This window comes from Ursus arctos, unplaced genomic scaffold (genome assembly GCF_023065955.2).
Source record: "Ursus arctos isolate Adak ecotype North America unplaced genomic scaffold, UrsArc2.0 scaffold_21, whole genome shotgun sequence".
Taxonomy (NCBI): Eukaryota; Metazoa; Chordata; class Mammalia; order Carnivora; family Ursidae; genus Ursus; species Ursus arctos.
The window spans coordinates 4,971,178-4,994,820 of NW_026622886.1; the positions used below are offsets into that span (position 1 = coordinate 4,971,178).

At 55.3% G+C, this 23,643-nt stretch overlaps 1 protein-coding gene across 2 annotated transcripts; it reads left to right on the forward strand.

Moving 5' to 3' along the window:
* The first annotated feature begins 4,008 nt into the window (after positions 1 to 4,008).
* On the forward strand, positions 4,009 to 23,643 carry PVALB (parvalbumin). 2 transcript variants are annotated; one of them, XM_044384434.3, is made up of 5 exons: positions 4,009 to 4,035; positions 6,402 to 6,469; positions 8,154 to 8,286; positions 9,435 to 9,544; positions 22,811 to 23,643. In XM_044384434.3, exons 2-5 carry the CDS (start codon positions 6,409 to 6,411, stop codon positions 22,837 to 22,839), a joined length of 333 nt encoding a protein of 110 aa, XP_044240369.2. In that variant the 5' UTR covers positions 4,009 to 4,035; positions 6,402 to 6,408; the 3' UTR covers positions 22,840 to 23,643. The 2 variants fall into 2 exon arrangements, with proteins under 2 accessions (XP_044240369.2, XP_026355467.2); XM_026499682.4 differs by lacking the exon at positions 4,009 to 4,035 and adding an exon at positions 5,750 to 5,888.

A 23,643-nucleotide genomic window follows, 5' to 3' on the forward strand; every position in this document is an offset into this window, starting at 1 on the left:
CGCCACTGTAGGGAGCCTGTGTGCCCTTACCACCCTTAGGGACCTCTGCCCCTCGGCCTCTGTCTCAGTGGTGACATTGCACTTAAATACAGGTGAGAGGCCGGAGGGGAAACAGGGCCACAGGCCCAAGACCTGGCTTTCGGGAATGGGGCGGAGATCCCTTCAAGTTAATACACGTCATATCACAGGGCTGACCTCATAGATATCATTAGATCCTGCCGCGTCCGCCCAGCCCGCCAGCACCCTGGGTGTGAGGAACTCTGGATCCTGTTCCCGGCCACAGCAGGTGGAAATAGTGTGAACTAATGCAATAGCACCAGCGAAGTGAGCAGCGGAATGCTCGTCTCCCGGCAGAGCACCGCTCAGAGACTGCTGACCCACACGCACGGGCCTCCTCCCCTGCATCGGCTGGGAGGCCGGATCGGGCTTCGGGGAGAGCACTGGACACTGCACGGGGCTGGAGACAGACAGACCAGGCTCTGGTCTCGGTGTGCTGTGTGACTTTGGGCAAGAGACTTGACATCTCGGAAACTCGGTTTTTCCATCTGTAAAAGGGGATAATGGGATCCACTTTGGGAACACATATGTGGACGTGTCCCGCTGAAAGCCAAGCACAGGGTGGGGACCCAGAGGATAGAAGAGGTGGGGTCAACGTGGGGATATGACGTTCACCTACCCACCCGGCTGCCTCACGGCTGTTTGCAGCAAGAAACCCAGAAGCAAGGGGGAAATTCCACCAGCAGGGCTGCTGCCTCGGAGCAGAGGTCCCAGGGGATGGGAGTAGCTGCCTGTTAGGGACAGGAAGGCGTTGGGGATCTCAAGTCCAGAAAGGCCACTTAGGACCCCAGAGTGAATCGCTGCAGAAGTTTAGTGCGTACTCATCAAACTCACCCAGGACTTAAGGCATAACCATCCTTTATGCCTGGCACACGTGGCCGCCTCCGACACTCATTCCCTGAACAGTCCATGGGCTTTGACCACCCAAATCCCTTACCTTTTGGTCCAGGGACAGTCCCCCTCCTCTGGTAGTTCCTATGGTGTTGACATTCTGCCCCCTCCAGGCTCGAAGGTGCTTTGTGGCCCAGGCCCACGCAGCCCTTGGTAAATGATAGTGACCTGTTCAGGGATGGGGTATGACCGAACCAAGCTAACCGCAGCCCATGAAGCTCAGTTCTGGGACTTTTGATCAAGGTCTTGGGACAGTGGACTCCTCTTCCCCCCCAGGACTTAGACCTGTAAGTTTATAGCCCTGCAGGGGAGGGCCAATTCTGTGATCCTCAGGGGACAGTCCATCTGAGACGGTGGCCAGGGCAGTACAGGGTATAGCTGAGAAACAGAGACAGCTAGCCATGTGACGTGGGACAAGTCACTCAACTTCTCCGAGAGTCTACCTACTTCCTTAAACCTCTGAGAATCATAATGAGGGCAAAAATAAAATAACGTGCGTTTAGCAGAGTCCACAGGGGGTTCTCCGTGAATGTACCCTTACAAAATGGCTCACCCCGCGTAGACCTGCTTAATTACCGGCCCATGAAGAAGACACCTGGGGTAGACAGGAAGGCCATCCTGGTTCCCAAGGACTCACTCTTGATGGGCTCTGACCCTACCATGTATCGCCTGTTAGTCTTATCAAGAAGCAAGATAGCAGAGTGGACAGGAGCAAGGGCTCTGGGGTCAGAGAGCCCTGGGTTTAAGTCCTAGCCCTGCTAGGCAAGTCACCTTAGGCAAGTCACAGAACCCTCCTTAGCCTTGTTCCCTCATCAGGAACCTAGGGAAGGCAATGCCTACCTCATGAAGGGGGACAGGATGAAAGCACGATGCAGCATAACAATGCTCGACACGGTGCTCAACACACGAGCATGGCCATTTTCCCAGACCCTCGCCAGGGATCTTCCTAAGGGCCAGTCCTTAAGGCTCTGTCTCATTCCTGCCTCGCAGAGCTCAGCCATGGCCGTGACCTCAAGTCCCTGACCTCCCTGATGACCACCAAAGCTCTGTGTCCAATCTCAACCTCTCTCCAGAATGCACATCTCTGGGCATCTCCACCACGATGTCCTCCAGGCACCCCAGATCCAACACGACGTCCTGGCTGGTCCGCCACTCTCTGCAGGATCTGCGTCTGTCACCTTGGCCTTGGTTTCTCCATCTTCACGTGAGCAGGGTGTCGTAGATCGCTACAGAGCCTCTCTCAGCCCTAACGTCTGAGGGTTCTCAGCTCCGTGTCATCTCCCCCAGACTCACCGCCCTCCCCAGCAGCACCGCCATCCTCCAGTGACCCCAGCCTGCAAACGTGGAGTCACCTTGGGGTTGTCCTTCGTGTTCATCATACCCCCCAAGTCTGGGAGAGTCTCCCTCAAGATGTTCCCTATCTCTCACTCCTCCCTGTTGCCATTACTGTCGCGCCTGTCGGACCCCTACATCAGCACACCCCGGACGGACTACACATCCGGCCTCCAGCACTGGCTTCCCCATCCAGCCCACCCTCTGCTCTTTCCATCCATGAAGCCGGTGGTCAACAAGGGACTTAGTGCGGTTTCTCTCCTGCATAGAGGCTGGGCCTCCTCACGTCACCGTCAAGAACTGAACTTCCCTGCAGATAATGTCCGTGCCCTGGGGATTCTTTTTTTTTTAAAGATTTTATTTATTTGACAGAGAGAGAGACAGCCAGCGAGAGAGGGAACACAGGCAGGGGGAGTGGGAGAGGAAGAAGCAGGCTCCCAGAAGAGGAGCCTGATATGGGGCTCAATCCCAGGACTCTGGGATCAGGCCCTGAGCTGAAGGCAGACGCTTAATGACTGAGCCACCCAGGCGCCCCCCTGGAGATTCTTTTTAAGGTTGGGGAATGAGGAAGGGAAACTTTCATGGTGGTCATACTAGATACTCAAGAAATACATGTTAAATTCATTCATTCATTTATTTATTCATTCATTCATTCATTCATGCTTTGCAAGCATGACCCCTGGATGGTCATCTCCAGTGGCAGACAGATCACGCCAGAGATCCCTCTGCAAATCTCATAAAAGCTACAGGCCTTTGCTTCATAAGAGCACATTGGCATGTGACTTTTTGCATATAATTTCAGGGGGTTCTTAGACCCCCAGACCCATCTACAGAGCAAAGTTTGCCCCTAATTGAAACCATTTTACAGACGGGGAGATGGGAATGCAAAGAGAGGAAGGGGCTCATCAGAACACACGTAGAACACATCCCCAGGCACTAGATCATGCCCTGCAAATGCTGGGCCCATTCCCGGCTCCAAGTTCATGGTTTTGAGGAAAGCTCCCATCACACCTAGCATCTCAGTGCTGTTCCCTCATCCACGCAAGAGTGACCAGGCCCGCACAGCAAGGCTGTAGTGAGGAGGTGGGGTACATATAAGAATCTAGCCCAGCTCCGTGCACGGAGGACAGTTCCTGTTCCATTCATGTGCTTGCCTGTTTCCTTCCTTTCCTTGCAGGATTTTGGAGGATGGAAACAGTGCGGCCGTCTAAAGTGGTCACGGGGGGCGCCTGGGTGGCACAGCGGTTAAGCGTCTGCCTTCGGCTCAGGGCGTGATCCCGGCGTTCTGGGATCGAGCCCCACATCAGGCTCCTCTGCTATGAGCCTGCTTCTTCCTCTCCCACTCCCCCTGCTTGTGTTCCCTCTCTCGCTGGCTGTCTCTATCCTGTCGAATAAATAAATAAAATCTTAAAAAAAAAAAAAAAAAGTGGTCACGGAAGGCCTCGTGGAAGTGGAGAGCCCTGCCTGAGCCTCAGTTTTGGGTGCCGGAGGGAGGCAGGGGCCAGGGGTTATTAATAGGCCTGGCTTGACGGGCCCAGGGAGGGTGAATGTGATACAGATACCCAGCACCGTGGCTGGGAAGTACCTGACACCGGAAGGGGAGGGGGCCGGGGGCCGGGGGTAGCGCCACCTCCCAAAATAGCCAGAGCAGAAGCTTATATAGGTGGCCATCCCACCACCAGGCTTACTTCCCTGCGGGACCTCCCACCGGCCTGGCCTTTCAGTGCAGGTTCCAGCCTTCCACCCCCATCCAAGGTGAGTGGCAGCTCCTGAGGTTGGAGGCTGGATGCCGTGGGGTAGAGACCAGATGCAAGGGCCACGGTGCCCCTACCCCCAGTGACACGGGGCTGGGAGGGGGTGCTGAAAGGTCAGCAGCTGTGGAGTCCAGGCCTGAGAGTTCAGATTCCTGGGCTCTCCATCTGAACTCCTAGTGTGACCTGGGACAAATCCCTCCCCCTGGCTGGGCCTCAGGTTCCCCACCTATAGAAAGAGAGGGGTGGAGCCAGGCACCTGCGGACTCTGGAGAGGCCATCAAAGGAAGACCATGACTGGGCAGAGGAGGCAGGAGGAAGGGGTATGGAGGGCTGGCGGGCCGACCCCAAAAACATCATCTGGTGCTCTGGCTGGGTGGACTCTGGCCCAGAGGGGGTGTCAAGCTGATGGAAGGCTTCTCTAGCAGGGAGAGATGGAGGAAGGAGGCAGGATGGGCCCGTGGTGAGGCTCCTGCCTTTGCCACGGGGGTCAGTGTTCGGGCATGGTCTGCGGCTCAGATGGGTGGGACTTGACAGGGCTGGGTCCTGGGCAGTGGGGAGGGGCTCCAGGGATGAGGGTCACTGAACTCCAAGGTAGCAGACCTGGGAGGGGGTCCCTCTCTGCCACTGCCATGCTGTGGGTCCTTAGGCCACTCACTGACCCTCTCTGGCCTCAGTTTCCCCACCAGTATAGCATAAGGATCCTTCAGCCAGGGAAATAAACTCTCCAGTTAGGCCCCTGGAGTGAGCTGAGCCTGGGGCTTGAAACGATTGCACAGAAGCCCAGCACGTCCGTGTGAGCGGCCTGGCTGGGCGCCGGGACAGCAGAGGCAGCTGAGGGGTCCGCGGAAGGCCGTGCAACAAGAAACAGCAGGTCAGGAGCTACAGCCTCTGCTCCTGGGAAGCCAGCTGGACGGCTGCGGACTGAAGGAGCTGACTCACAGGGAGGGGGCAGCCCAAGCAGCGTTGTCCTAAGTTTCCAGGAAGGGCAGCCGTCCAGGGCTGAGCCAAGGGAGACAGTGTTGACAGCGAGTGTGCCGGAACTCGAGCAGCTGGACAGCTCTCCCCAGCCGCCCACCAAGGGGCACCAGACTCAGCCCCGGCCCACCTGCCTACACCTTCCGGTGGAGTCTCAAGATCCCACCACAAGGGACCCACCAACACCATCAACACAAGGGAGGGACACAGACGACCAGGGAAGGAGACGGTCCTAACCCAAGGTCACGTGGGGACTTAGCACAGCCGCAGATCTAGAACCCAGGCATCCTGACTCCCCGTCCAGTGCTCCGAATACTGTAGAGGCAGCTGGTTGCAGCCTGAATCCTGGGGAGACCGTGGGAAAGAATGCAACTGGTCTCTGGCTGCCTAAGATCACGAAGTGTCACATTTCCCAGAGATGATGTTCGAGCCATAAAACCTGCTGAGCTTGTCTAGGAAGTGTGGTCTGAAGGTACCAGCCTCTCCCCAAATGTGGGTCTTCTGGTCTCCAAGTGGGGAGAGGGTGCAAAAGATTTATTTCAAGGGGCCTCTCCCACCCTACCCTCTCTCAAAAGTTTTGTGGGGGCAAGAGTCTGGATCCACACTATAGTCGCCAGCTCAGGAGACCAGGGAAGCCAATAGTTAGTGGAGATCTTAGAACAGTTCTTTGGAAAGTCAAGCTAGGAAAAAAAAAATGATTTCAGCGTATCCCTGGCCAGACGTGGGATGGGGCATCCGGAGAGGGCCTGCGGGGCAGCCAGACGCCTATCCTCTCCCTGCCACCTCCTCCCAGCGTCCCGTGGGTCAGGTTTCCAGACCTCAGCGCTCAGATTTTGCAGCATAAATTTGCATCCAGGACAGACAAGAGCGGAGGCTGAGGTAGGAGCGGAGACAGAATGGGAGTAGGGCCGAGGGGCCCACCAGGGTGTAGGCCTGGCCCCTGACCGTCCCGTATCCTCCCCAAAGCTGCCGGACATCCTCCTCCTCCGGGGCGCACCGACCCGAGAAGCCGTGCTGCACCCGGCTGGCGCCTCCTGCGTGCCCTTGACGGCAGGCGAACCCTCCGGCCCCGGCTGGTGACGCGGGCGCCCCATAAATTCCAGAGGTCGCCCCCTCCCTGGGCGCCCTGGCCGCGGCCCCTGGGATCCCGAGGACCCCCGGCGGGGGCGGTGCGGGAGCGGCAGCGGCAGCGGGTCCGCGCGCCCGCCGGGCCCGGATCGCGCGGCGGGACTGAGCGGCTCTGGCTGCGCGCCCAGCCCCGCGCCCCCTGGCTCTGCGCCAGGCCGGCGGGCGTGCGCCCGGCGCGCAGCACTGCAGCGCTGGTCATATGAGCAGAAATGATGAGAAAAGCACTTTTTAATCTTTTCGCACTTGCTCTGCCCGCTCAAACAGTTGCAGGATGTCGATGACAGACTTGCTCAACGCTGAGGACATCAAGAAGGCAGTGGGGGCCTTTACCGGTGAGCAGCGCGCTCCCCTCCCCAGCCCTCTCCCCCATCCACCACCCTAGCCCTAGCACCCCGCGGGTCCCGCGGCTGACCAATCCTCCGGAGCGCTCCTCTGCCCAAGCATCCTGCGGGGCGCTGGCAGGACGGAGCAGGGGGGCTCCTCGGCATTTCCAAACTCCTCCCGGGCGGGAGTTGGCGCAGGGAGCGGGTGGGGAGGCCCCGCGCTCTGCCCGACAACCGAAACTTGCCGGTGCCAAAGGCCGGGTGGCTGCGCTGCGAGGACTCGGGGTCCCAGACAAAGGGCAAAGACCAGGATCCAAAGCGGACCTTCCAGGTCCTTGTGGGCGCTTGATACTTCCCCTTTAAGGCACTTGGAGGGGTGCGTGTGCTCACGCCTTCTCTCCAAGCAGCCCCTTTCGGAGACCCCGGTTCAGAACGGGACTCTTCTCGGCTGGCGGTGGTTGGCTCCCCTGCATTGCAAGCCCCTCTCTGGGGCTCAGAGCACCCCCCCCCCCACACACACACCACCACCGACCGACCCGCGAGCCAGCGAATGGGGTGACCTTCCCGCAGCTGGCACTCTGCTCTGCCCAGCCCTGCGGGAGCATCTCCAGCGCCTGCAACTTCCAACCTCCGTAGGTGGCCGAGGGAGGGGAGCGGCAGTCTAACCGCTCTGAGCTGCCCTGGACTTGAGCGCTTAGCTGCCTACCCGCTTCCTCTCTAATCTCACCTAGGTGGGAAAACTGAGGCTGGGAGAGGACCAGAAACTTGTCCGAGGTCACCTAGCACAGCACAAGGGGGATTAGAACTAAGGGCAAATCCAGGTCTTGGTCCCCCTCCTTAGTGTCAGAGGTGGACAGAGGGACTGTCCTTCCCTCAGCCTTGGGCTGAGCAGAGAACATGACTCTCAAAAGGACCCCTCCCTGCCACACACCTAAAGTATTTTAACACTGTAGCCTTTCCCAGGTGTTCCTGAATGGGAGCTCAGCACACGGAAACTTGGGGAGGGGGCCTCCCATTTCCTTTCTGCTCGGCGTCCCCTCCTCAGGGTATGAAGAAGCTCTGGGAGGCTCCCCCTTCCCAGGGGTGCGGGGACAACCCACCCACGACTCCTTGACCCACCTTGCTCCCTCTGAGAAGAAACTTAATTGGGAGTTCCTGGGGAGCCTTCCAACACTCCCCCAACGCCCACCAGAATTGGTATCTGTGGCAAAGCCAGGGTTTCTGGGTCCTCCCCCTCCTCCTCCCACTGTGTGACCTTGACAGAAACTTGTCCTCCCCATGTCGGTTGATTTTCTGGCAACACAATCAGTGGCCAAGAAAAAAGGTTGACACCCCCCCCCCACGTTCACACCACCTCCAATTCCCCTGCCCACCCCCAGTCAGCCAGCTCCCAAAAGCCTTCATGGAACCCAGGAAGTTTCTCTGCCTTCAAAGGCTACCCTGCTCTCAGTGAAGGGTGCAGTGGGCTGTGGGGGCAAGTCTACCTCTTCCACCCCTAGCTGGGTGACCTTGGGTCAAGCCCGGTCCGCTGGTCTGGGCTCCTTCAGCCCTCCCACAGAGGCGCATCCCTCGTCCCCCAGCACGCACAAGGAGCTCATTGAACAAATGCTTGACACCCCCGTTCTCCTGCCCTTCCCGACTGCCCCTTCTTTGTCCTCATTTTAACTCGCTCCTCTCCACCCCGCCCCCACAGCTGTCGACTCCTTTGACCACAAAAAGTTCTTCCAAATGGTCGGCCTGAAGAAAAAGAGCCCGGATGACGTAAAGAAGGTGTTCCACATCCTGGATAAAGACAAGAGCGGCTTCATCGAGGAGGATGAGCTGGGGTAAACTGAGGCCTGCAGGGGCTGCCCAGCCTGAGAGGGAATGGGGGTTGGGACTCCGCTTCCGAGTGCCCATCAGATCTGCCCTTCTCTCTGCGCCTTTGCAGGAGAGAGCTGTGCCTCACCGCTGTTGCTTCCGGAAGAATAAAATCGGCAGCAGAAAGTGCAACTAACTAGGTTAAATTATAGCCACTTAATATTGCTAATGGGATGATGCTACTTAATAATTAAATACACAGGAAGAGGCAGGTTTTCTGGATGCCTAATGCTGTGTGCAAGACAGGGAGCGCTAGCTTGAGTATTTCTTTCATTGATTTTTGTTTGCCTCCAAGGCTCCATCCACCATCCTGCAGACCCTGCCCCCCACTTCTGTACCAGTGTAGCGAAAGCAGTGTCTGGACAAGTGGGGGATGCAGAACCAACGTTGGGGGTCAGGAGTCCTGGGAACAAAGCGGAGGAGGGGAAGATTATGACTAGGAAAATGCACCTGGCTCATATCTGCCCACCCAGGCTTATGTCACTCTTTGGCCAAGATAGCCTTGAATTTCGTCCTAATGAGAATTGGGAGGCTGTGGAGAGAGACCTTTCCATAGGGACTTCCCTATCCATCCAGTCTCACTCCAAATCATCTCTCAAGGGTACCTTTTATCTAGAACCTTCTCCTTCTACCTACCCACACATACACACAGACTGACTTCTACTTGTCCTCCAGGCTTCTCCAGGAAGCCTCCCTGGCTTTCCCCCTCACTTCGGGTGGGATGGATACATCCTTTGAGCACCTTTCTCTATCCCCCTCATTGCATCCATCACCCTGTGTCCCTTCTCTGTGCCCCCGGTTTCCAGCATGCCCCCGGTGCAGAGAAGACACTTTTGCATTTGTTGGGTTGGCTGAATAAACCTCACTCCTGCCTGCGGTGAGGTCGACCTTCCGCTGAGGACAGCCTGTCCTTCCGTGCACACCCACCCGTGAAAGCCCAGCCACAGCCCGGGCCGCCCGGCCCAGCACAGCTGCACGCACGCACGCACGCACGCCCACGGCCAGCCGCGTCTCCCAGCTGCCTGCTTCAGCTGAGCAGGGGCCAGCCCCCCATCCGGACGCCATGCCTGCAAGGTGACCTCCACCTGACTCCCTCCCCGGCTTTTCTCCCCAGGTTCATCCTCAAGGGCTTCTCCCCTGATGCCAGAGACCTGTCTGTGAAAGAAACCAAGACGCTGATGGCCGCTGGAGACAAGGATGGGGACGGCAAGATTGGGGTCGATGGTGAGTAGCCATGACCTGGGGCCAGAGCCCATTGTGGATCTTGGGATGTTTGGATGCTAAAAGCTTGGAGCTATCTCTGTCACATGATAGGGGGACAAGGGGTCCCCCCCTTCCCAGGATTAGAAGGAAAAGGCAATGTATTAGGTCTGAGAGCTCGATCTGTAAGCCAGGCACACACGCAAAACACCTGGTATATTATTTTTTCTAAATTTGAACAACCCAAAAGGAATTCTTTCCCCCCTCTCTACAGTGTAGGGAATCAAGGAGAATTTGGGATTTTCCCTGAACTTTGCCGCACTTTTGCCTGGGTTCCCATCCTGGCTCTGCGCACACTCGCTGTGTGACCTTGGGCCGTCTCTGTTCTTCTCTGGGCCTCAGTCTCCCAACCGTAACCTGAGTAGATAAGGCCACCTGATCCCCAAGGACCCTGTGGGCTCTCATGTTCTCAAGTTCCAGGGATGGAAATTCCTTATCTTCTGTACTCCTCAGCATCTTGTCCTGGTATCCTGTAACTTCGGGTTACAAAAACCTGTTTTGGCTTCACCCAAATATACCCTTCCCGCATTATAGGAGAGCCAGGAAAAACAGCCAGCCAGCAATCAGCTGGGAAGCAGGAAGATGACTATCTGGCCCTGCCTTGCTTTCCAAGCTTTTCTTTCAGAGCAGGTGAGGGGCTGGCGGTCCACCACCCCACGTCCTTCTCTATTCAGAACGAACACTCACAGAACACATCCCAGCAGCGTTATCTTTCTTAGCAACCCAACAGCCTTGAGAATGATCTCGGTTTTGCAGATGGGCAAACTGAGGCTGAGGTGCTTAGCCTGTTCAAAGAGCTAGGACAGAAGTGGGCGAGCAGGGATTTAGGATAACTCTTTCCAGCAAGCTGTGTCGCATCTCGGAATGGTCCTCCCCGTCAACCTAAGAGAAAACTGTGTACGGGTGCTTGGCCTCTGGGCTCGGATCCTTACCACTTTCTGGCTGTGTGACTTTGGGCAACTCAGGTAACTACTCTGGGCTTCAGTTTTCTCATCTCTGAGCTGAGGATAATGATAGCTCTTATCTCATGGGATTGTCGTGAGGATTAGATGTGTTAATGTGTAAAGGGTTTAGAATAGTGTCTGGCAGAGTTAAGCGCTATATATGTGTTTGTTACCTAAATTTTTAAAAATAGGGACTCGGTTGTCTTCGTCCTTTTATATCCAGTATGTAGCCCACACCTGCCCCAGAGCGCCACTCAGTACTAACATCCGTTGCCTGAGGGTAAAGACCAGCCCCCCATGTTCTGCTTCCTCTCTGCCCTTCCCCAGCTACGACCTTGGCCCCGGCGCCTCTCTACCCCCAGTTCCCGTGCAGGACAAATGAGGTGCGCAGTTTATTTATTTATTTATTTTTTTATAATGATTTTTTTATTATATTATGTTAGTCACCATACAGTACATCCCCGGTTTTCGATGTAAGGCTCGATGATTCATTAGTTGTGTATAACACCCAGTGCACCATGCAACATGTGCCCTCCTTACTACCCATCACCGGTCTATCCCATTCCCCCACCCCCTCCCCTCTGTAGCCCTCAGTTTGTTTCTCATAGTCCATAGTCTCTCATGTTTCATTCCCCCTTCTGATTACCCCCCTTTCTTTATCCCTTTCTTCCCCTACTGATCATTCTAGTTCTTATGTTCCATAGATGAGAGAAATCATATGATAGTTGTCTTTCTTTGCTTGACTTATTTCACTTAGCATAAATTATCTCCTCCAGTGAGGTGCGCAGTTTAATCCTAAGACCCGCTTGGGCTCATTGTGAAAATTGAGTGGCTATCGACACAAAATTGCTCTGGGAAAGTGAAAAGGATTCTGAACGTGGGTGTAGTTTTATTAAAGTTTTACACCCAAGACCAAAATGGAGAAACTCCAGCAAGGTCAGATGCAGCCAGTCGCCTGGCCTTCCAGGGCCAGCTGTCTGTACTGCGGCTGGGAAGGAGGGAGGTGGTTTTAAAGGAGCCGGAGCAAAAAGTGTTGGAGAGAGCTAGGTGGCTGTCTTGGCGGTTCTGGGGAGTGGCGAGTGGCACATCTCCCCACACCCCCTCCTCACCAATCCACTGAGACAGCTCCACCCCGGTCCAGCGTTCCCACCAGGACCCCAACCCAAACCTCCAGACCCGCTTCCCATTTTTATCTGCAGCCACTAAGACAGCCTGGAAGCTGTAGGCGGGGTCTTCATGGTTTGATGCTCCCAAGCAACCTACATGATAAAGAAAAACCAGGCCAGATCCTAGGCTGCTTCCCTCCCTCCCGCCCTCCCTCCCTGCCCATCTCCTATCTTAAAGAGCTAACTCAACTCTTCCAACAGATCCAACAGACGTTTACTGAGTAGCAAGCCTGTGCCAGGCTGTCAGGGAGGTAAAGATGAATTCGACCCTCCTCCCAGAGGCACTGTTTCCTGGCTGGGCGCCCCAGAGCAGCGGCTCAGCAACTCTGAGCCCCAGTTGCTCATCGATAAACGGGGCATGACAACACATGGCTCCCTGGCACCTAGGAGGATTCCATGACCTGCTGCGTGTTGAGCGCAGCGCCCAGCACATTGCAAGTACTCAGCAAACAGAGGCTACGATACTATTTCTCTTCTAGCTGCAAGTTGCTTACAGTTCTATGTATCTGTACACAAAGGAACGGCAATACCAGGGAGGCGCGGAGGAGCCTTCTGGAGAGGGAGAGACAGTGGTGTGGAGGCTTATGGGAGGCTGGGGACAGGAAGCCACTGCCTGGAGTAGGGGGTGGGGTGTTCCTGGGAGAGCTCGGGCAAAGCGTTGGTTTCAACAAAGGCACAAGGCTGGGAGGTGTAGGGATGTCTAGGAAGGGGCAAGAAGGTTGTTTTGTTGGGGGTGGGAAGAGAGAGAGAATTGTTAGCAGGGTGGTAACGTGTGTCGAACCCAAGCATCACCTATGACAGAGGATGGAGGGGCAGGTGCAGAAAGAGCAGCGCCAGTGCCCGAGGGCCACTGGATACAAACCCAGGTCTGTCTGCTGGTGCAGTCCCAGCTCAGGCCGACCTGGTGAAGGTCTGGGGGTCAGCGCAGAACGAAACAGAGTGGGGCAGGAGAAGAAACGGGGGCAGTGAGAACAGATCCCCTGAGGCAGCGGGGCCCTACATGGTGGACCTTTAAGTTTGAGGAGGGAAGATGCAGATGCCTCCCCTCCCCATCTCCACACCAAACATGGTACTTTTTCTGGAAGGTGCCAGGAAGGATGGGGGTGATGATGCCCAGTCGGCAGTGAGATGGGAGGCAGAGGACTTTGCAGGCCCCCGGGGAGGTTCTGTTTCAGGCACTCAGCTTTCCTGCCGCTTTCCTCTAAAGGCAAAGCGTTCTGAGCCCTGCCGATCTGCAGGAGGATGCTTTCCACTCCCGGTGGGACCTGAGCAAGTCACGGAACCCCCTCTGACCTTCGGGTGCCCGATCTTTACAATCAGGAGTCAGATCACTAGCCAGTCACTGGGGTCCCTGCCAGGTCTGGGACTCCACGGATGCCCCAGGGAATAGACCACTAGGCAGAGGACCAGCTGAGCCTGTGCCACCTCGAATAATGGCAGCAGTAACATCTACCTTCACGGAGCACTCGCTGTGTGTCAGGCGCTGTGCTTAGCATCTTACTCCCCTAATCTTCCTAGCTGTCTCTGAGGTGGATGCTATTATCATCCTCATTTTATCGCCGAGGCTCAGAAAGGCTAGGGGTCTGCCTAAACTTTGAGTCTCAGTAGAGGCAGGGTCAGGACCTGAATTTACGTCTGCGGGATCCAATCACATGCCCTGTGCTGCGTGCTCGGCTCATTCACAGAGTCCAATGAGCATCTGCCCCAAGATGATTTTATTTACGACTTATTGCTTGCTTCTGTCTCGACCCCCACTGCAATGCCAGCTCTACAAAAGCAGGAACTCCGTTTTGTTCCGTTCTGACCCCACCACCAAGAATAGGGCCTCGTACACAGTAGGGGCAACAAGGAAAGTTTGCTGAATGAGTGAGTGAATGAATGAATGAATATATGGGCAGCTCTGGGGGTGCAGTGATGAGGAAGAGTGGTGTATAGGGAGAGGTCTGCAGGCAAAGGCTGGAGACCAGTGGGGGCTGGGGACTTGCATGCAGCAGGTGCTGGGAGATTCTAGAAGCAGGACTACCTTTATCTCCCACTGTTTGCCCTCTCGAGGTGAGTAATGCTTACCAGGTCCTTGAGGACCCCAGATGGAAGGGAGGGGATAGAAAGACAAAGTTCTAATAATAACCCTTTGCATTCCCGTCTCTGGGGCAACTAGTTCCAGGAAGCTCAGACTTTTATAGATGTGGTCGATTGATTCTCGAAGTCCACCCTTGAGAGGCTGGTGCAGAGCTGGTAAAGGAGAGTTTTAAGGCAGAAAAGGAGAGAGAAGCTAGACAGAAGGTGGTGGAAGGTGGTCCCAAACCCAGCCACAGTTGCAAAACTCAGGCACCAACAGCAGGCGAGCCTGCTAAGGGAGAGGCTCCTTCTCAAGTGTCTGCCCTTCACATCGGTGGGTCTCGAACGGAGCCAACGTCAGAATCGCTGGAGGGTTTTTCACAGCACAGTTGGCTGTGCCCGAAACCCAGAGTTTCTGATTCCTTAGGTGTGGAGTGGGGCCCAAGTGTGCGCATTTCCTCCAAGTTCCCCGGTGGGGCTGACGCTCCAGGGACCAAACCCTGAGAAGCACTGCCTTACCATAACCCTGGAAGGGACGTGCCATCACTCTTCCCTTCTACCGGTGAGGACACCAAGGCCCTGAGGGGTTAAGTGTCCAGAGTCCGTCCGTCACAGAGCCAGGACGGAGGCTCAGAGGTCCGGCCAGGACCCCCCCACCCCCTGCCTCTCACACAGATGGGTCCCCGGCCCGGGCTGTCCACTTGCAGTGCCTGCCCACGTGGAATGTGCAGGCTGACAGGACGAGCGGCTACCACCGTGTGGCACGTCTTGTGCCGGGCGCTGACCCCCCGCCTTAGCTGCTAGAGCTCGTGCAGCCCGATGACGGCTCCACGAGATACGCCCTCACTGTGCAGACACGCAACCTGAGACTCCGGGAAGCGGGGCGGCGTGCCCAGCATCACGCAGCTAATCGGCATCCGGGTCTCTCCAAACCCTGACGCTCTGACTCCAGATATCCCGCTGTTCCCCCACCGGCCGTGGACAAGATCTGCACACCCTGTATACACACGTGCATGTGCGTGCACACACACACACACTCACTCACACGTGCACACTCTCATAACACTCTCACAGTCTCACACACACAGTCTCTCATACACACACTCTCACACACACTTTCATACACACTCGCTCACACGTGCACTCTCATAACACATACTCACACACACTCACTCACACGTGCACACTCATAACACTCTCTCGCACACTGTCTCACACAGTCTCTCACACACACTCTCTCATACACACACTCTTACACACAATCTCATACACACACTCACACACAATATCTCATGCACACACATTCTCTCTCACACATAAACACTCTCATACACACTCTCTCACACTCACACACACACTTTCTCACAAACACACACACACACACACACACACACAGAATCCTTGTTACCGGTTCCCTGAAACGTGATCCCAGTGATGGGTCCTGTCTCCAAGGCTTCCGGCCTATTCCTGCCCTAGAGCCTCTGGTTTGCTTTTTGCTTCTGTTGCTGAAAAATGCAGGCCTAATTACCACCGGACCACTGCGGTCTTCTCCACTCACGTGCCTTCAGGCATTTGCCCTTTCTGCTTCCTTCTGGAGAAGTCTGTTCTCTTTTATCCCTAAGCAGCCCATTTAACATGGCAGGCGGGTGGAAGGGAGGGAGCGAGCCCTTGGGCCGCAACAGCTGAAGTCAGGCTGGAACTCCAACCCGCAGAATGCAGGAATGCGTGCTGCCAAGTGGTGTGGACGGCCAAGCCCCCTTCTCTCCCTGGGCAGCCCCCTCCTCATCCCAAAGTGGGAACAAAAATGCCCACCTCAGAGGGTGGTTGCTTACATTAAGTGAGTGTTCTGGAAATGACTCCTTTCCTCCTATTTTCTATGTGTGCTTTCTCTTGGAAGCCACCTCGAAACCCTTGTGGAATACCAGTTCTCGAAGGAAAGGAAGGGAAAGGAAAGGAAAGGAAAGGAAAGGAAGGGAAAGGAAAGGAAAGGAAAGGAAGGGAAAGGGGGTCTAAGATGGGAGGACAGTGACAGGGACCGCAGGAGAGGACATCCAGCCCTCCAGCCCCTGTGGGATTTGGTCTCCGGGGAAGGCAGGACGAGCCCATCCAGGCCAGCCGCCGTCCTGGTGGCAGAGCCCTAAGGTGTACAGCGTTTTGTCCCGTCTCCCGGCATCTTCACGCCGGCCCCATGAGGTCGGGGGGACAGAGCCTGTGATCCCGACTGAGAGCTGTGGCAACTGAGGCCCGGTGGGTGCTGTCCCAGAGTCACCCAGAAATCCCTGGCGGAAGGGAACCCGTGTCTCCTGACACTGCCACTCCCTCCACCGGGCTTCGTGGAGACATTCGGGTTATAAACGGTTTCTGGGCTTAGCGAGATGCTTGCTTTAATTCGCAAGTGGACCGCTGCTCCCTGACTCCAGCCTTGAGCGGAGCTAGAGGAGATGAAGCAAAGGGAGAGGAAGCAGCACTCCTTATAGAGTTGCCCTCCAGTGAGGAGCAGTGGGGAGGGCGGCAAGAAGACGTCCCCTCTCCACTGATCCCTCTCCTGCTTCCGTGGGTCAGGGCGTGAGTCAGAACTCCAGCCTCTGAGAGAGAGAGAGAGACGCACCCCACGTGAGCCACCCCTGAGTTAGAATCTTCCTGGCTGAGTGACTCGCAGCCTCAGTTTCCCTGTTGGTAAAACGGGATACAAGAGCCAGCGTAGATGGAGCGGGATGACACCCAGGGCAGCGCCTGGCACAGAGCGAGCCCCCAGGACGGTTTATGCCACTCTTCGTGGCCGTCTGGCTTGACCCCAAATAACCCTGCCTCCCATTCTCTGGGGTGGGAAAGTGATCCCTGTTTGCAATACCAATTTATAAGAAGCCCAGCCCAGGAGCTATTTAGAGGCGAAGTGATAAACCAGGGGGCCGGTGCTGCCATCCTGGTCATCGCGACAGAGGGAAGGGGAGAGGCTTCCAAGCGCTGACTCAAGGTCTGTCTCAGTTTCACTTGGGGCTGTCAGCATGGGCTGATCTCACCTGTCAATACCTTCTAAATTTGTCCAATCCCCACGGCACTGGGACTGGGACAGACCTAATTAAGCTAATTTCAGCTTCCTGTGGGAAGGGGGGGACTGAGCCCTCCCATCCTCTGACCCTCTCCACCCCACCCCAGGGGCCCCTTCAAGAGCCAGGGTGGGACTCCAGGTCCCTCGAATAGCCACGGTGAGACTTGACTTAGTTGCGCTCCCTCTGTGTGCCGGGCACCCCCGTGCCAGGCGCTTCTCATCCAGTTACCTTGTGTGGTCCTCACCAGAGCCCTATCCCCATTTGACAGACGTGGAAGCTGAGGGCCAGAGGCTGAGTTCCCACGGATGGGCGCGCTGGAGGTGGGATCCTAACTCGATGGGATCGGTGGTGCTGGAAACTTGGGGCAGGTCAACAGCCTGCTCTTTAGGCTGCCCTCCCCCGCCCTCTGCCGCTCGCATCCTCCCTGTCTTTGTCTCAGGATTTCTGTGGACATTCCGAAGCTCCAACCTGTGTCCGATGGAGGGGAGCTCCAAGGGAGGGGGAGCGAACACTTACAGACCAGGCATCTCTCTGCATTTGCCCATTCTGCCTTCCCAACAGCTGAGCAAGCAGACATTATCACACCCCCTTTCCAAGTGAGAGTAAAGTGGGGAGCGAAGCCCACCCAGCCAGGAAGCGAAGGAACAAGAATCAGACCCAGCTCCAGGTGCCGGGCGGGGACAGGAAATGGTGGGGGATAGCAACCCCCACACCAGACAGTAAACATCATGGTGCCGTTTGCCAGGCCTTCGCTCGTTCTGTGCCAGGCAGCAGCCAGGCATTTCATAAGCTTGGTTTACGGTAGCGGGAGCTGTAGAAGCATTTCGATAACAACAGCTATGAAATGCTGAGTGCTGGCTACATGACGGGCCTGTGACAAGAGCTTTAGTGTGGGCTCCTCTGAATGAGCCAGAGAGTTCCATTTTATAGATGGGGAAACTGAGGCATGGTGAGATGAAGTATCTCCAGTCCAAGGTCACGGAAACAAAAATGGGAGCTGGGAGCCGACTCCCAGAGCCCCTGCTCCAAGCTCTGCGGGAGAGCAGGACAGGCATCTTCTAGACCTGACATTGCCCAGAGGAGAAAAGCAAGACCCAGAGGGGTGAGCAGGAGGCAGAGCCAAGGTCAGAGCCCCTCCCCGTTCCCCATCCCAGCATCCTAGCACCAAATCAGTGGACCTAGACTTTGCAGGATTTTGCATGTTTGCTCATTTGTTTTTCTTTAAGGAGAAACCTGAACATTTTAGAGGAGACCTTTTTTTTTTTTTTTTTTTTTGGTAAGAGGGCTGTTTGTTAATTGGCTGATTGCTAAGAGCTCTGCCCTGGGGCGCATACAAAAGGTCCAGAAGAGATGACCCCTGCCCTCAATTTGTCTACAAAATGCCCTGCTCCTGCTTCTGGGAGGATAAAATTAGAATGCAGTGTTCTCTGCAAAAATCCAGGGCATGTGGTCTTTGTGACGTCCTGGCTCCTTCAGAGTAGATCCCAGGATGGGCAGAGGGGCCTGTTTTCAGAGGCCTTTGAACATCCCATAGGTCCAAGATACCTCCAGTCAGGCTCCAAAAGGCCTGACCTTCCACCCCTGGAGTGTCCCTTGGTTGGCATTCCCTGGTCCCCTTCGCACTGACAGCACCAAATGCCAGCCAGGGTGGAGGTGGTAAACTGGCTCTTTGCTGATGAGCAGCCCGGGGACCCGTGACTTCTAGGGTGAGGGTTAGGGAGGTCAGTGCAGGTCGGGAAACTGTAAGGACCAACTTTCCCTCTTGACAATCTCTCCGTGAGCTGGCATTGGCAGACAGACTCGCGTCTCCTTTATCCCAGCACAGAGCAAACTCTGTGCCCAAGGACAGGATACATCGGCCCTGGCCAGTTTTCCAGATTAAGTGGCAGGTCGAGAGTCCCTGCTTGCACCCCAGCTGGGATGCCAGCCCAATCAGGAATGGCCTCTGCACAGGCCTGCAGGGGGAGCGCCTGAGACCACTGGCCAATCCGGCCTCTGCCTCTTATTTTCTGCATGACCCCAACCCTTCACCTCTCCAGGCCTCCATTTCTCCATCTACAAAATGGGAATCACCCCGCTGACCACCCAATGTGAGAATTACATGAGGCAAGTTGGAATTTGTTGAACCCCATGGAGGACTCATGAGCGAGCCATGCATCCATCCGTCCGTCCGTCCGTCCATCCGTCCATGCATTTGGCATTTGTTTATTAGGACTGCTATATGCCAGGTTCTACTCTATTGCTAGGAGAGCGGTGAACAAGTCAGGGCTCCCTGCCCTCCTGGGGTTTAAATTCTAGTCGGGGGAGACCAACAAAAAGAAGTCAGTCCATAAATAAGCTCATTTCAGAGAGTGCTGAGTACCATGAAGTAAATAAAACAGGGCTAATATGACCGAGTCATCGGGGGTGGAGATATCTGAGCTGGCTCATGGGTCACTCAACACCTAGGTCAAAGTAGGTCAGAAAGCTCCTAGGTGAAGAAGGGAGCCTGAAAGCAGGAGCTTGACTCACGTCTGCCGTGTGGTCTTGGGCAAGCTACTTAACTCTTGGGCCTCAGTTTCCCCATGTGTAAAATGCAGACAAAAGCGTCTCTCCCGTGGAGCAGTCATGAGAATTTAATGAGATTATATATATATAATGTATCTAATGCTTCTCGTTTGGCATTCAATAAACAAGAATTCTGAAATTCTATAAAAACGGACAGTATTGATCAGAGACAGCTCAGAAGGACCACCTGACTCTCCGAGGTGTCATAGGGTCACAGGAGCTGCTGGCTGAGGAAGCGGACCCTTTGACCCCGGCCCAGGGGAGGGATTTTTGGAGTATTTGGTGTTTGGGCTCCATCCCTGAACCTTGCTGTTCACCACTCAGCCTGCAGCTCCGTGGGAGTTCAGGACCAGCTGGAGGACCCTCTCTCTCTCCCACCTCGCCTCGATACCTAGGTCCTCACATCCCGGTCACTTGCCTTTCCTGTCCTCGGGGACAGCCTGGGGACAGGAGAGGGTGGTGTCCACATCCCAGCTCACACCCCAGGAAGAGGAGGAGCCCGGGGACAATGTGTCCCTCCACCTGGCAGGGATCCCACCAGTGACTCCCATGGTGGGAGCCTGTGTTTGGTTTGGTCGATGTTAGGTTGTTCGCTTTTTTATTTGGAAATAAGGCTCGCTTTACAGAAGAGCTGTAACAGTAGCACGGCGGGTTCCGTACACCCCACAGGCAGCGTCCCCCAGGGCTAACATTTCATGGGACCGTGGCACAGGATGAAAACTAAGAGGTCGCACAGGGTGTGTGGGGGGGACATACATGCTTCATACAAAGTCTGGGGAGGGCGGTGCTCATCTCAAGGAGCCTGGTCCTTCTGGCGCCCTTTCTGAGGCCACTTCACATTCCGTTTTCACTGGTCTCTCCCAGGGAATCGGTACTGCCCCTCCCTTCGCTGCCCTGACAGACACCTGAACCCACAGCCAGAGAGACATGTTTCCCAGCAAACATGCCAGGTGGGGCCTGAGACCCTAACTCTCAATCCTTTCTAGATGCAATGGGGACTTACCTGGGGCCCACGCTCTCGGGCAGGCTGGGGACACAGCTTCTCAGAGACATATCACGGCAGAGGGTGGCAAACTCCTTCTTGTCCTCTCTGGTCTCCTGGAGAGAAAAACAACAGGGCAGATATTTCCTGGGCCCCCTTGACTCCAAAGACAGGTCTCAGAAGCCCCGGCTGCTAAGCAGTAGTCCCATGACTGCCACGGCAAGGACCCCGCTGTTGGGAGGACATGGAGAACAGGGGCAAAGGAACTCACGGGGAGGATGGGGGGAGCCGAGGACCTCCTGTACACCAGCATCTCGCTTCTGACTATCTCCCAACTCAAGAAGCAGCGTTGACTTTTCTACCCTTTATGGATGATGACAGTGAGGCTCAGAGAGGCCAGGTGCTTTGTCTGAGGTCACACAGCCCGTACACGGCCGACCAAACTTGGGGCCCAGGCCTCTTCGCGGCACTAGCCCTATCACGCAAGACACCAGCCCAGCATGGCTACTGGGTCCTTCCCAATTCCACTCCCTTGTTTCCTGCCTTCTGAGCCTGCCCCATGAAAAGCCACTGCCTGTGGTCCCTTCCCTACCACCTGCTTTCTCCCGTGGGAATCCTGCATCCTCTCACAGGACTCTATCAGAAGCCACTTTCCCTCTGAAGTTTTGCTGACGCCTTAAGTAGAGGTCACCTCTTCTCCTTGTGACAGCGAAGTCTCTGAGCCTTCCATCCATTCACAAACACGCATGGCCCTTCAGTGTCAGGCTTGGTGGCAGGTGGTGGTGAGATGGAGCGGGAAAGAAGGGGCATGGGCTCTCTCCAGAGAGAGATGGTCATGTTCCAGTGGGGGGGGGGCAGATAACAAATGAATCAGCAAGAACATACTCAAAAGTATTTCAAGAGTGGTAAGTGCTGTGCAGAGAATAAAAACTGGTGACAGCAAAGAGGATCACAGTAGGGGAGGGTCACTACTGTCAGCAGAGTGGTCAGAGAAGGCCCCAGGAGGGTGACATCTGAGCTGCGACCCGGTGAGTGAGAAGAAGGTAGCTGTGGAAAGTCTGAGAGCACAGCAGGTGCAAAGATCCTGAGGTGGAAATGCCCTCAGCACGCTTGAGATTCAGACAAAAGGCCAGCAGCATGGAGCCTGTCCTGCCAAGTACTGTTTCTTCCCTGACCAGACCAGAAACTCCTTCAGGGCAGAGATCATCTTCGGCTCCCCTGTGTCTCCCCTTACCTGGCTGGGGCCATCCCTCTGTTCATTTAGGTGGAGCTGCATCTAGTAGAGGGACCCTGGATCTCCCCCTAGTGCCGACACCAATCCCTGACATCAATTAATATTCAGCAAAGTGGGGCAGGTGGGGCAGGTGGGGCAGGTGAGCCCACCGTGGCCTCAAAGGCAAGTCCTGTGGAGAGATCTGGACCCAGGGCTTGAGTCCCAGCTGAGCCCCTTATGACCCCGGAGGCTCGGAAAAGTCACTTCTCCTCTCTGGGCCTTGGTTTCCCCTTCTGTAAAAAGGGACTAGCTCCCAGTTTCCTGAGTGATGGTCAAGATTAAATGAGGAGCTGTGTGAGACAGGGCCCAGTTCATTCTGACCCATCTGACCCGCGTGGAGATGTCACCTGCTCAGGTCTCCTCCAGAGTCTTGCTCAGCCCTCCGAGGAGGAAGAGCACACAGTGTTTCTTGAACCAAGCTGCTCACCAGAATCACCTTTGAACAACTAGAAGAACTCCTCCCTTACCCGAGGCCTCCTAAATCAGAAATCCTAGGGCAAGGGCCCGGGAACATGTCTTCTTGGATTCTGCCGGTGATTCTGGGGGTGGGCAGCTGGGGAACGACTAGACAAGGAGCTAAGGAAGAGCTCTGGGTCCCAAGAGCCTCACCCAGACCCGGGTCTGAACCCTGGCTCTGCTCCTTACTAGCCGTGTGACCTTGTAAAGACTGCTGGACTCGGAGCCTCAGCTTCCTCATCTGTAAAATGGGAATAATGATAATGTGCACATCATAGGATCATTGTCAGACAAGAGCTTGACTATCAAGGGCTTAGAATAACTGCTGGTATGTGATAAACATTCAGATGGTTGCTGCTCTTATCACTGTAGTTATTATCAGGAACTTGCAGGTGGCATGACATCATGAAGCAAAAGAGACGGCAGGCTCATTAGGAGAAACTTATCTGGACGAGCACGGCGTAGGTATATGAAGCTGTGTATGGAATCACTATATTGTGCACCTAAAAGGAATATAACACTGTATGTTCGCTACATTGGAATTAAAATGTTTAAAAAGTACAACAAAAAAGAGAGATAGTAGGCTTCCCATTTCCCATTCATTCATTCCCACACTCACTCATTCCATCACTCTAGGTCTGCTGCAGATGGGAGAACCAACAGGAAGCACCATGTGGGGCCCAGCGGTCAGGCCGTGGCGAGTCCTCCCACACCGTCCACCTCTGACTCACCTCTCTGTCCTCTTCTTTTGCAGAATTCTCCTCTCTGGTGGCCGAAAGCTAAGAGGCTCTGACCGCCCCGGGTCTTCTACCCCTCTGCCCCAAACACCCAATCTCAGCCCCTCTTGCTGCCTCCCTGCGTTTCTGTTCAGTGTGTTTATGTTATTTTTTACTCCCCCCCTTTCCCCGTCCCCTGTGGCCCTCAAATGACATCATTCTTCTGAAAAATGCTGAGAAACAATAAAGGCTGCACCAATCAGACCCTGCTGCTCTGGAGGCCCCGGGCTTGGTGGGGCGTGGAGCCTGCCTTGGCTTCCCGGACAAACCTGCGCAGGGGTGGGGCAGGAATGAGACGGAAAGATAGGATGGGAGGGAAATTTACTGAGCCCTCCTCTGCCTGGGGTCCTGAGAACGGTACTCTGCATGGGCTGCCCATTAATCCTTGAAACCACCCATAAGGTAGGTGATGAAACTCCCATTTTACAGATGCAGAAACTAAGTCTTAGAGAGGAAAGTGATGAGTGTAAGCCCACACAGCCAGGACTTGTGGATGGATGGATGGATGGATGGACGGATGGACGTATGGACACTCATGAAGACTCTTTGTTACAAACAACAGAAACCCAACGCAGAGTAACTTAAGCAAAAAAGGAAGAAAAAACAAAGATTTGGTTATGCCTGAACGGTCCAGGGGTAGGTTCAGGAACAGCTGGGTCGATGGACTCAAGTGACATCATCAGAATTAAGTCCTCCTTCCCCCGCCTCTGAGCACTGTGTTGCTTTGTGCTGGATTCATTATCAGGCAGGCTCTCCCTCATGATGGCAAGATTCCTGCAGCAGTTCAATGCCAATAAAAAAAGAGCTTCTC